This window comes from Schistocerca nitens, chromosome 9 (genome assembly GCF_023898315.1).
Source record: "Schistocerca nitens isolate TAMUIC-IGC-003100 chromosome 9, iqSchNite1.1, whole genome shotgun sequence".
In the NCBI taxonomy this organism is placed as follows: Eukaryota; Metazoa; Arthropoda; class Insecta; order Orthoptera; family Acrididae; genus Schistocerca; species Schistocerca nitens.
Window position 1 is genome coordinate 435547974 of NC_064622.1, and position 13670 is coordinate 435561643.

The 13670-nt window shown below is 39.4% G+C and overlaps 1 protein-coding gene across 1 annotated transcript in view; it reads right to left on the reverse strand.

Moving 5' to 3' along the window:
• Positions 1 to 11425, reverse strand: part of LOC126202877 (squamous cell carcinoma antigen recognized by T-cells 3) — an 80747-nt gene extending 69322 nt beyond the window's left edge. The window contains exon 1 of the mRNA XM_049936917.1: positions 11135 to 11425. Coding sequence (XP_049792874.1) covers positions 11135 to 11344 — 210 coding nt within the window. The 5' untranslated portion in view covers positions 11345 to 11425. The remainder of the gene's footprint in view (positions 1 to 11134) is intronic.
• Positions 11426 to 13670: the final 2245 nt, after the last annotated feature.

A 13670-nucleotide genomic window follows, 5' to 3' on the forward strand; every position in this document is an offset into this window, starting at 1 on the left:
CAGCCAGATCACCTGACCTGAACCCTTTAGACTTTTATTTATGGGGCCGACTAAAGACATTGGTGTATTCTTCTGCAGTACCGAACAGAGAAGTGCTACAACAAAGAATTGAAGGTGGTTGTGAAATTATTCGTGGAGAGTTGAACGGACTGTGTAATGTGCAGAGATCATTGATGCGACGAGCACGGGTCTGTCTGCAAGTTCAGGGACAGCATTTTGAACATGCATTGCATTAAGATTTGTGCAAATACAGTACAGTACAGTACAGTCTGTAAAATGCTTCAATTTTCCTTAGTTATTGTGCATTGCTGTAGTTCAATCAACAGGACCTAAATTAATACAGTGTTCGCGAGGAATTGTTTCAGTTTGTTACGTCACGTTTATTTATCAGTTTGCGTTGTTAGTCCAAATGCACTGTAATTAAACTGTGAACTCCGGGAATTAAATACCTTACGTTGTATTGAATGTATTATCCTGTTTTGTTCATAACTCTGTAATAAGCCAAGTATGGAAAAAATTGTATAGAACATTTTTGTCTTATATTTACCTCACAAATACACCCTTGAAATATTTACATGCATTTTTGAATCACCCTGTAGATATGGACAGGAATACCAAACTATCATTATGTGTAGGATGGGGAAGGTCTAATATTACATGAAACCAATATGAAATTGATTTAGGACGTGAGAAAGAGAGACATGATATATTCTCCCACACACAAAAGTAGGACTTGGTGCACAGTTCAATACAGACATCACAATAGTTAACGAACAAGCTGTCAGAAAGAACAGAAGCTGGAGAGGCTTCTCCGCAATTGGCTAAAACAACATTTCATTAAACAATTAGTATGAAATTGGTTACTTTTTTAGGTCACATGTATGGTTTTTATGCACTTATTTATGATGATTAAATATTTACTAATGATATTCTCTAAAATACGGATCATATGTTTGCAACGAGACTGAGAACATGCACCTGGACCCCAGATTGTGTTAAGGATTGGGAAGGAAATCGGTCATGCCCTTCCAGAGGAACCATCCCGGCATCTGCCTGGAATGATTTAGGGAAATCATGGAAAATCAAAATCTGGATCGCCAGAAGATAGTCTGAACCACTGTCCTCCCAAATGTGAGTCTAGTGTGCTAACCACTGCACCACTCGCTTGTGCCTGAAGCATACATAAAATAACCTTATTGGCTGAGAGTAGCCAATCAGAAACAACATGACGCCTCCAGTGCCTCTGGTGAATAAGATGCAAAACCTTCGAAGCAACAATGTATGTGGCACCCCTCTCAGAATAAGTGTTAACTTGAAAAGCTTGTTGCTGTTGCAGTGCCGTTAGTGAAGAGAGATGCAAAATTATGGAACAAAAGATTTATGATTCATTTACAAGTGCAATAATTTTGAGTTTAAACAGATCGTCACCTGCTGCATGGGCTAATTATATTCCAAACAAAATAGATTTAATATTTTTTGGAATTAACAACATTAGGAGGCAAATTTACACAATTCTAATGGTGTCTTTATTATGTTACATGTATTTTATGGAGGTAATTGGCATCAAAAATGATATGTTAGTGAAAATGATAATTGCATCCAAACTATTATATGTTTTCATGAGTTATATTTTATATGTTGGAAAACTTATGAATATGATACTTACAAAAAAATCACTAATTGTTAAATCTATTGAATTGTAGGTACAGTAGAGTCCTGTTAAACCAAACTAATTAGGCCTGGACCTTGTTTGGATTACCGATTTGTTCGGATTAGCCGGAATTACAGTGACGAGTTTCTAAAATGAAGTATACCAAGCAGATAAGTAGGTACACCATGGTAACAAATGAGAACAAGTGTGGGAACAATGGCTCACTCTCACTACCTACCCTTGTTGTTGTGCACTGTTGAGACCTTTGTAGTGTCTCAGGTCAGTGCACTGCCAGTTGGCTCGCAATGCGCTTGGTTATGTTAGTTATCGATCGCTGGCATGCATAACAGTTGTATCGTATTCATTCAGAAGTAGTGGTGGACGTATTTTCGTCATGAGTAAATGGAAACATACAACGTTAAATCTCAAAGAAAAACTGAATGCTTTAAAACGGATAGACAATGATGAGAATGTATCTAAACTGGCAACTGAACTGGGTGTTGGTAAAGCAACCACTTGTGACTGGAAGAAGAACTGAGTGAAGCTTGAACATTCCTGTGCAACATCTTTGGGAAAAACACTAGAAATTTGGCAGACTTTGAAACAGTCTCTGTACGATAAAGTGGATGAAGCTCCTTTCCTCTGGTTTATGCAGGAAAGAGAAAGGGGAACTTCTCTGAGTGGAGCACTGGTTCAGGAGAAGGCTGTTTACCTGAACCAGTTACTGAATGGTGACGCGTCTTTTAGTGTGAGTACAGGTTGGTTGGACAGATTCAAAAAACGTCATGGAATCCATCAGCTAACAATTCTGGAGAGAAGCTTTCTTCTAAACGTGATGCAGCGAAGGAATACTTGGGCGAGTTTGAAAAAATGATAAGAGAGGGTAATTATTCTCCCCAACAAATTTATAATGCTACCGAGACTGGCCTTAATTTTAGGGCATTGCCAACAAAAAGCCTGGCATCAGAAGCAGAGCACCATGCTCCTGGTTTTAAAATGTGCAAAGATCATGTGACTTTATTAGCGTGCAGCAACACTACTGGTAATCACACGCTGCCTTTAATGCTGTTCAGAAAATCTGCTAGGCCCAGAGCTTTTAAAAACTGCAACATGAAGTCCCTGCCTGTATATTATCGCAACCAGAAAAAAGCATGGATGGGTGGTAAGCTGTTCAAAGATGGTTTCACGGCCAGTTTGTTCCCTCTGTTTAACAGTTTTCTAAGGAAAATCATTTGTTTCCCTGTGCAATCCTTTTGATTGATAACGCACCATCTCACTCCAGCACTGAGGAAGTATGTGATGCAGAAATTGTGGCGAAGTTTTTGCCGCTGAATGTTACAGCACTTCTACAGCTGATGGACCAGGGCGTACAGCAAACATTAAAACTGATTTACAGAAAACAATGTTTAAGAATGCTGATCCAAGATGATAGCATTCCTTTAGTGGACAAAATAAAAAAGAACCAGTGTGAAGGATGTTGTTTATTGGGCCGCTGAGGCATGCCAGATTATTTCAGAAAATACTCTGAGAAAATTGTGGAGAAAACTGTGGACATCTGTTGAATTTCAGTACAACATAGTTGAAAATCTACTACAAATGATACAGACAATCCCTGGATGTGAAGAAGCTAGTGACGAAAATGTAGATGAGTGGATGGCAGGGGATGTGGCGTGTGTGGAGAACATGACTGACGCTGATTTAGTTGCCGCTGTGACTCAAAACTAGGAAAAGTGGACTGCTGTGACAGAAGTGACAATGAGCCTGAAAGCGACGAAGGAGAGCTGGTGCCACACAGTGACGCAGCAGAAGCCCTTGACCTCGCGCTACGTTATCTGGAGCAACAGCCCACTGCTACATGTGCTGATTTTATGTTTATGAGATGATGGCACAGCTATGCATCATATCAAGACTGTCTTCATTATGCCCAAAAACAATGACTGAGTTTTTGTAATCTAAAAAGTAGAGATAAAATGTCCGCTGTATTTTAGTAAGTTTGACAGCTTTTCTTTCATTGTTATGCATTGTTTAAGCCTAATGTTTTCTTGCCAATTTTTGTAATACATGTTTATTGTACTGTGTAAATTAAAATAGTGTGTATGTACAGCAGTTTAATGCACAGTTTTCCATACTTAGACTAACATTTTTCATATTTCAGATTAACTGAGCATTCGGATTACCGGGGTTCGGATTAGCAGGACTCTGTTGTATTTAAAGTTTTGCAATGTATGGACAAAATAGTCGTTTAAAATTTTGCAACAGATAGATACAAACTATCCGGGGAAAGCCTGGAAACAAAGTTTCAAGAACTAGCTTTAAATGATGAGTCTACAAATATGCTACTACTCTCTAAATATGCTCCTGTAGGAATAAAGAGGACATGAAATTAATTACAGCACTCACAGAGACATTTAAACAGTCATTCCTTTCACATGTGGAACTTTAACAGAATGGAAAGCAGCATTAATAATTGGCACAAGGGGAAGTTCCGACTGACATGCACTTCACAGTGGTTTGCAGAGTATGGATGTAGATTTATGACCCTGTGGTTACCTCACTGACTGGCAAAGTAGCATGAAACTGTTAACACGGGAGTAAGTGCAAAAAAATCTGTCTGTGCAGACAAACTGCTCTGTAGTGTAGGCCAACATCTAGGTTAGGTTGGAGTACAATAGTCTAGTTGTGATTTGACAAATCAACAAACATAATACTGAAAAATCTGGCTGTGGTGACAGATGTCTATAGCATAGTCCCAGGTCTGGGATGCTGGAATGTAACAGTCTGGTTGTGAGTTGGTGAAGCCAACGAATGTGACAGTGAAAAATGTGTCTGTGGTGACAGACTGATCTGCAAAAAATTTGTTTACTGGTCTATACCGCAGTTTGTTTAGGCTACACTGGACAGTGACATTTCAGCTATTACATGTTAAATAATATTTATCCCCAGAATGAGATATTCACTCTGCATCGGAGGGTGCACTGATATGAAATTTCTTGGCAGATTGTGTGACAGACCGAGACTCGAACTCGGGACCTTTGCCTTTCGCGAGCAAGTGCTCTAGCAACTGAGCTATCCAAGTGCGACTCACGACCCATCCTCACAGCTTCAATTCTGCCAGTACCTCATCTCCTACCTTCCAAACTTCACAGAAGCTCTTCTGTGAACCTTGCAGAACTAGCACTCCTGGAAGAAAGGATATTGTGGACACATAGCTTAGCCACAGTTTGAGGTATGTTTCCAGAATGAGATATTCACTCTGCAGCAGAGCGTGTGCTGATATGAAACTTCCTGGCAGATTAAAACTGTGTGGCGGATCGAGACTCGAACTCAGGAACTTTGCCTTTCGTGGGCAAGTGCTCTACCAACTGAGCTATCCAAGCACGACTCACAAAGCATCCTCACAGCTTCAATTCTGCCAGTACCTCATCTCCTACCTTCCAAACTTCACAGAAGCTCTTCTGTGAACCTTGTAGAACTAGCACTCCTGGAAGAAAGGATACTGCGGAGACATGGCTTAGCCACAGTTTGGGGGATGTTTCCAGAATGAGATATACACGCTGCAGCAGAATGTGTGCTGATATGAAACTTCCATGTAATTATAGACCAATATCTTCAACATAGGTTTAGTGCAGAAAGTTGAACATATTCTGTGTCTGAATATAACAAATTTCCTTGAAACAGGAAAGTTTGTGTATACAAGTCAGTATAGATTTAGAAAGCTCACTCATGTGAAACTCAGCTTACCCTTTTCTCACACTATACCCTACAAATCACAGGTGGAGGGCAACAGGCAGATTCCATATTCTTAGATTTCCCGAAAGCATTTGACACTGTGCACCACTGCAGATTGTTTGTGTAGGTCCGAGCATATGGTTTGTGATTCCCAGATATCAGAGTGGCTCGAAGACTTAAAAAGTAATAGAAGTGTGAGTGTTTATCAGAGGCAAGGGCATCATCAGGAGAGCCCCAGAGAAATGTCATAGGACAGCTTTTATTCTTTATATACATAAATGAGGTGACAAGCAGTGTGAGCAGCAATTTACAGCTGTTTCCTGATGATGATGTGGTGTGCAGGAAGGTGTTATAGTTGCTTGACTACAAGAATACACAATATGAATCAGACAAAATTTATAGTTGGTGTGATGAATGTCAGCTTGTGTTAATATAGAAAAATGTAAGTTAATGCGGATGAGTAAGAAGAATAAGAATATTTTATCATTTGAATACAGTACTAGTAGGGTGAAGCTTGACACAGTCACTTTGCTTAAATATCTGTAAGTAATGTTGGAAAGCGATATGAAATGGAATGAAAAGATCAAGTTGGTGGTATGGAAGGGGAATGCTTGATTTAGTTTTATACGGAGAATTTTGGGAAAATGTAGCTCATCCATAAAGGCAGTGGCGAACAGAACACTAGTGTCACCCATTCTTGAGTACTGCTCGAGTGTCTACGATCCCAGTCAGGTCAGATTACAGGTAGACACCGAAGGAATTCATATGTGGTCTGCTAGATTTGTTACCAGCAGGTTCACTCATCAGACAAGTATTATGGAGATGCTTTGTGAACTCAAATGGGAATCACTGGAGGAAAAACTATGCTCTTTGCACAATTCACTATTGAGCAAATTTAGGGAACCAGCATTTGGAGCCAACTGCATAATGATTCTACTGTCACAAACATACATTTCACATAAGGACCATGAAGATAAGGAACACAAAATTAGGGCTCGTATGGACACTTTTAGACAGTCATTTTTTCCTCACTCTATTTGCGAATGGAACACTCGAGGAAATGACTAGTAGTCAGTGGTTTGTGGAGTATGTATGTGCATTCAGATTGGAAAAGTTTGGAGAATGTCTTTACCCAGCAATGGATGTACATACACAGAAAGAAGTTGCAGTAATCTCATAAGAAATAGGTAGTATGCTGTTGTTGTTGTTGTTTTTTTTTTAAAAAAAACATAGTACCAATTGGAAGTATGCCACCTTTGTGAATATTTGTATAATAATTTGTTACATCACGATCACTTAGATAAATAAAAAACACACACATTACTGGTTTCAGCAAGTAGCTGCCATCATCAGATGTGCGTAATTCACTAAAAAGCTTTGTACAGGTACATAAATGATACAGTTTAGTACTTCAGAAATCATGAAATAGTTTAAAATTTCAATGAATCTATATTATAATGTCACACGGGAAAAGACTGAAATTAGAATATCATCCTGCATTATTGTAAAGGGATGTGGAAGAGATATTTTTTTGCGGGGAGGGGGGAGGGGGGGGGGGGGGAATCATGTGAAACAGGTATTTTAAAAAACACAAATTATTTAAGTTACAAAACTTGATTTTTAAAAAAGTTTTTAAAGAGAATAACAAATTTTAAAAAGTAATACAAAAATTAAAATTTAAGTAAGTTAGATGCAGAGTATGTTGTTCTCTTCCCACTTTTCCCATGTCGCCCCCCCCCCCCCCCCTCTGTTACAACCTCCATCCCATTTTCCTGTAGGACCTATCCTGTCCCACCCATAGCCCTATATAAAGGGTTACAAGTATTGAACTACATTTAATAAAATCATCATAACTTCTGAACAGTTTGTGTTAGAACGTTTAAACTGCACAGTTGGCCACAGGGCATGATAGAAATTACGAGGGCGGGAAATATAAATTGGACCTTATTTTTTATTTATATTCATTTACTGAAAAACTCAAGGCAATTATAATTTATTTTTCCACATAGTCTCCTGCTTTGGAAATGCATTTGTCCCAGTGTATGGGCAGCTTTCTGATGCCCTCATCATAAAAAGAACTGGGCCGTGTCACCAGCCTGTTGCGCACTAAGTCTTGCACACTCTCGCCATCTTCAAATCATCACCCTCCTACAGCTTCTTTAAGCGGTCAGAATAAATAGAACTCTCAGGGTGATAAGTCGGGGCTGTAAGGAGGATGATCAAGTGCAGTCCAGTGCATTTCCTGTAGCTTCGAGACAGTTGAGCTGCTGTATGGGATTGCACATTGTCGTGGAGGAGGATGACGTGTCGAATCGATTGGTCTCGTCTTTTGCGGCAATATGCAACTCTCGCCTTGTTCAACAGTTCGCATTAGTAAGCAGCATTGTTTGTGCATCGCTCATGCAAAAAATCAATCAGCAAAATGCCTCGCTGATTGAAAAAAAAAAAAAAAAAAAAAATGGTTGAAAGAACCTTGCCAAGCTGACAGCCGAGTCTTGGCTTTCACTGGTGCTGCTTCCCCTATCCTCTGCACCTCCTTACTGGCTTCTTTGAACTCTGGAATGTAGTGGTGAACCCATGTTGCATTGACGGTGACGATCCGACTCAAAAATGCATCACCTTCTTCCGCCAACCTTGCTTTAAGCCTCTAACAGACCTCCAAATGTCTCAACTTAAGATTTTCGGTCAAAAGTTTATGGACCCTCTGGAACACACTTTACGGAACTGCAGGTCATTTGCAATGATTGCTTGACAGCTCCCACAACTGATTCTGACTTTTTGGTGCAATTTCTGATACTCTCACCTGTCGATCATCAGCAATAATGTCTTTAGTCGTACAAATGTTTTTGTCTGTAATGCTGCTCCGAGGACGGCAATCATGATGCTGATTTTCCACACATTCTTGTCCTTCCTTCCTTGAACTTTTTATGTGAGGCAAACATAGGTGTCATTGATTATGTTTTATTACCAAATTGTGCAGTCAATCTTTGGCGAATTTCCACTGCTGTAACTCCTTCATGAGCAAGAAATTTGATAATTATGCTTTGCACAATGGAGGGGTGCACCTGTTGTCAGACATCACGAGCGTTACTGACGAAATTGCGAGAAATAGCTAACAGCACACACTGGCGGTCCCGCCTAAGCGTAGCATAAGCGCGGGCCAGTCCTACCAGCTGTTGATGTTCAGGAACAAAAATTTCGTTTATATTTGATCCCTCCTTGTAGTATGGTGGTTTAGCAACAAAGCCCACTTTCATTTGGATGGGTTCGTCAACAAGCATAACAGTACATGAAGGTTTCGAAAGACGATTACATTCCCATTATCCAAACTGACCCTGATTTCAACAAGATGTGGTTCAAAAAAGACGGAGCTTGACCCCATCAAAGCAGGAGAGTATTTGATGTCCTGGGTGAGCACTTTGGAGACCACATTCTGGCTCTGGGGTACCCATAGGCCACTGGCACAGGCCTCAATTGGTTGCCATATTCTCCAGATCCCAACACATGTGACTCCTTTTTGTGAGGCTATTTAAAATACAAGATGTACAGCAATAACCCCAAAACTATTGCTGAGCTGAAAACAGCCATTCAGGAGGTCATCGACAGCATCGATTTTCCGACACTTCAGTGGGTCACGCAAAATTTAACTATTTGTCTGTGCCACAGCTTCACTAGGCCCTAATGTTGAGAGGCATATCAAACATGTCATAAGTTAAATCCGAATATTTGCAGTGAGGTTTATATGATGAATAAAGTGAGTGTATGCCATAGTTTGTAACTAATTTGCGTTTTCATATAAGCCTAGTGCAATAACTGTCACCCTGTAATAACACAGTGTGATGTTCTAATTTCATTATTTTATCATGTGATGATATGAGGCACATTCATTCATTGAAATGTTAAATGACTTCATCATGTCCCCCATAGTGCTCAGAACCATTTGAACCATTTTTTGAACTTCATCATGTCCAAAGTGCCTGACTATACAGTTTATATATTTGTACAAAGCTTGTTAGTGGATTAAGCACATCTGGAGAAGCAAACTACTTGCCAGAACTTGTAACATCAATATTTTTTCATATTTCCAAGCAATCATGATGTAATTTAATAAATTATTATATGAAATTTTCATAAATTGTTTACAAAGCCTACAAGTATAGGTAAAACACACAAAAAAACAATAAGAAAAACACAAAGAAATTGATTGAAGGTTAACACATTGTTGCCAACTATATGCAAACCAACAGCATAACAATTTGCTTGCATCTTCTGTGTACAAAAGGTAACTGTATATCAGAGTAGAATACTGTAGTTTGTATACTGAAAGAAGAATCCAAACAGCTTGCAATACTTTCAAGCATGAGGTGCAAAACGCTGGGGTCAGATCTACCTGAAAGCCATAGTCAACTGATAACAATGAGGCACTGCCACAGAAATGTAAACAAAGCTGAATTACTGGACTGGTCATCACAGGAGTGCAAAGCAGCTGCACTAAGGCCATGACAACTGTCAAAACTTGTGTCTCAGTATATGGACTACAGTACAAGAGTTATTATCACAACAGGAATAGTATGTGGTGCTTCAGGATTTAAATGAATTACAGAGTTGTCATTTACCAGACAAACTGTAGTGGAGGATCTATGCAAGGAGATGAAACTCAAACCACAATTGAGTGGCAATTAACTGCTCATTGTTGTCATGTTCAGAGACTGTAAATACATTTTATAACTAAAGGCTCAGGATCGAGTAGATTGTGTTCCTCACAATGATATACAAATATGTTTACTTATGCTTGTACCTTAGGCAAATGTCCTAAGACAACCTACATAATTAACAATCACTCTGCAATACAACAACATGATAATATAAAGAGCTATATCTACTTTGTGTAGCTCTCCTGTTTTAACGGAATGAAAAGAAAACCGTACAATTTGTGATCTTCATTTGTTTCTCATTTACTCTGTTCTAGAATGAACAGAGAGACACAGCACTAGATGGTATTATGGCAGAGCCTACGTCAACCCTTTCCATAACAAAAGCCACTGAAATAGGTATTTTCTTGGTGTGAGCAACTAACAGATTCAAAGTAGCTCTAAATGGAAGACCATGTCTTTGATGACATAAATTTTAGGATGATGATGGCGTGTTTGTAGTCGACACAGCCACCATTAATTATTTTTGTACCTTGGCAGTGACAACGCTTAATGGATCATTTGTGTTTGAGTTATGTATTAACCTCCTCTGCTTTTGTAGTTTTCAAAACTGTTGCATGACATAGGTGTATAATATACATTGCAATAGTCACTGGAAGGTTGTTTATTATTTGGTACAGCTTTAATGAATTTACCTTTGAGTTTTAGTTCTCAGTATCTATACCAAAAAATTGTTTAAATATAGAGGGAACTTACACCTGACACTTTTTACACATCAAATTCTAAACATATCCTGCATTTTGAGTTAGTATTTTCTCGCTTCGCCATCTCACGGGCAGGCCACCGTCTTCCAACCCAACCTAGATATCAGGCTACGCTGCAGATCAGAATGTGGAACGTGCATACTACAGAGTTTAACCTCAATATCCATTATATGATCTGGCTTTTTCCAAAATGATACAGAATCGATGCGTTTGTCTCTTTGGCCCTTGTATCACACTAATTGAATATTAGAGTAAAATGTCAAGCAAATAATTGTTTATTTACCTCTGTTTCAATTACTCAAAGATCAACGTTTATTATTAACTAGAAACAAAAATACCTTTTCTTCTAGCTCCTGTGCTTCTTTTTCCAACTTTGCTTCTTCTTCATCCGAGTTGGACGAGGAATCTGAATCACTGTCGGAATTTTGGTCAAACAACAAATCATTACCACCCTCGACTTCTTCTTCAGCAGTCATTTTATGGGCGGATTCGTCACTGTTTTCGTTAGAGCAAGATAAGTCTCTTAATGCATCATTATCAACTTCCATTGCACTACTTACTCGTCACCATGAATCCCTCCATTATACAAATCATAACAAACACATTAACAACAAAACACAAAGATACAGTCGCGCAGCTGGAAAAATACTTCAAAGATGCTATACGAGACACATTTCCGAACAAGGCTGTTAGAATTCTAACCTCCTTGTTTCCGCCCTTCAACTCATTGGTTTGCGCTAGTGAGAAGTTAGAGATTTTTGAAAAGCAAACTTGGTAACATAGATGTATTGACTATGGCATTCATCCTGCAAACATTATATAAAGCATATGTTGCCAGTAACATAGATGTATTGACTATGGTCGCAGGTTCGAATCCTGCCTCGGGCATGGGTGTGTGTGATGTCCTTAGGTTAGTTAGGTTTAAGTAGTTCTAAGTTCTAGGGGACTTATGACCTAAGATGTTGAGTCCCATAGTGCTCAGAGCCATTTGAACCATTTTATTGACTATGGCATTCATCCTGCAAACATTATATAAAGCATATGTTGCTACTCAAAGTTTATTATTAAGATCAGGCACTGTCAGTGCAGCCTCAGTAGGACAGGCTTGAAAATGAACCCCTAAGATTCGAAACTAGTCAACCTATAAATACTGCAACTGTTGACAGAATGATTAATAAACGCTTTAAGGAATTTAAATAAAATTGTTATTCCCTGTCAACGAAATGCTGAAACTGAGAAATTGTTAACTGATTTAGCGGTTATTCTCTCAAGTGTATTTTACCTCAGCACACAATACTTGACATAGCCATCCACTTGGTCCTTCTTTTTGCACTGTATCGACCCTGGTGTCAACCAGGCCTACCTCCTAAGAAATTTTGCCTACGCCTGCCCTTATAGCTTCTAATTATGAATCAACCGTTCCTTCTATATCTGATTCAATTTTCTTCGCCTCAGCTTTCACTGTTTCTCCTACACTTGTCTCTACCGAATCTATCTCTGTTGTTGTTGAAAATACCTGTGTACCCAGTAATCCCATTTCACAGTTCCAATTTGTTGGAATTTCTCCTAACTATGCCATCGAATCATTCGTAATACATCTTCTTTCTCTGATTTCAAACTGTCTGCCCCACTAATATCGTCCCTATCAACACCACCACTATCAGATTTTAGACTAATGGGCCCACTAACATTACCTAAACCACTCATACTGGATGATTGCTTAATCGTTGTAAGCTCCATCACTGATGACGACACTGCAGGTTTAGATATTTTCACTCTATCAGTGGAAGTACTTAACTTACCTGTAATCTTAACTTACACATAATGCTGGCTGCTTCTGCTTTACTGCTGCTGGCAAATTTGCAGATACCATCGATGCCGACGTCGCTGCCAATGCTGATGAACTCGAAGTCGCCGCCAGTGGCCTGCACTACTGTGGCCGCCATTGGTGCTATGCCACCTTCGGGGTGTTTGCTGCTGTGGCCACAGTGGACTTGATGCCAGTATGTCTCTGCGTGGACTTTTGCTTTCTTGTAGTTCCATGGTGAGCTTTCCCACACCTATTTTTTGCTACAGATGCAACAGCTGCAAAATCTTATGCTCAGACCTCGTAGGCAAACTGCCTATCATGCAATAGATTTGGGAACTGGCTCACAGAATATTGCAACGTGCTAGAATTGCAGCTGCATTTGTAAAGGAATTAGACTCATATCCCAGACGAGAAAATCCAATTTGCGATGGCACCGATTGGTTACTGATATGTGATTACTCTTCCTGACAGCATCCCGTAAGTGCAAACCAGTCTCATCTTTACCTGCAGTTAGTAATGTTTTAGGTACTTGGGCTATGCACAGCTCCATTTAAAAAGAATGGCTCAATGTGCTCATAGGGCTGAGGGGCACACATCTGTTTTTATACCTCACAACTAGCTCGGTGCAAATTAAAACTATAGCTGTGACCCTTCGAGAAGTGGTTTCAAGATGTTCTTCCTCCGCTTCAGGAAAATGCAGTTATTGTTCTTGATAATGCCCCGTACCATTCTCGGAGAAAAGAAAAAGTTCTCAATACGAATTCCAATAAGCACGAAATATCAGAGTGGCTAAAATCTAAAAACATCGATTTCGAAGGTGGTATGTTGAAGAAAGAACTTTTAGATTTAGTTAAAAATCACAGAACAGCGCACACCGAATACACAATAGATGAAATGGCGAAGAATGCATGGAAAACTGTTCACAGAATTCCTCCGCACCACTGTGAATTAAACGCCATCGAGCTAGTGTAGGCCAGAATCAAAGTCTATGTTGCAGCGAAAAACAAACATACAAAATGCCGGTAGTACTGCTAGACGAAGCAGTAAGAACAGTGGCTGCAGAG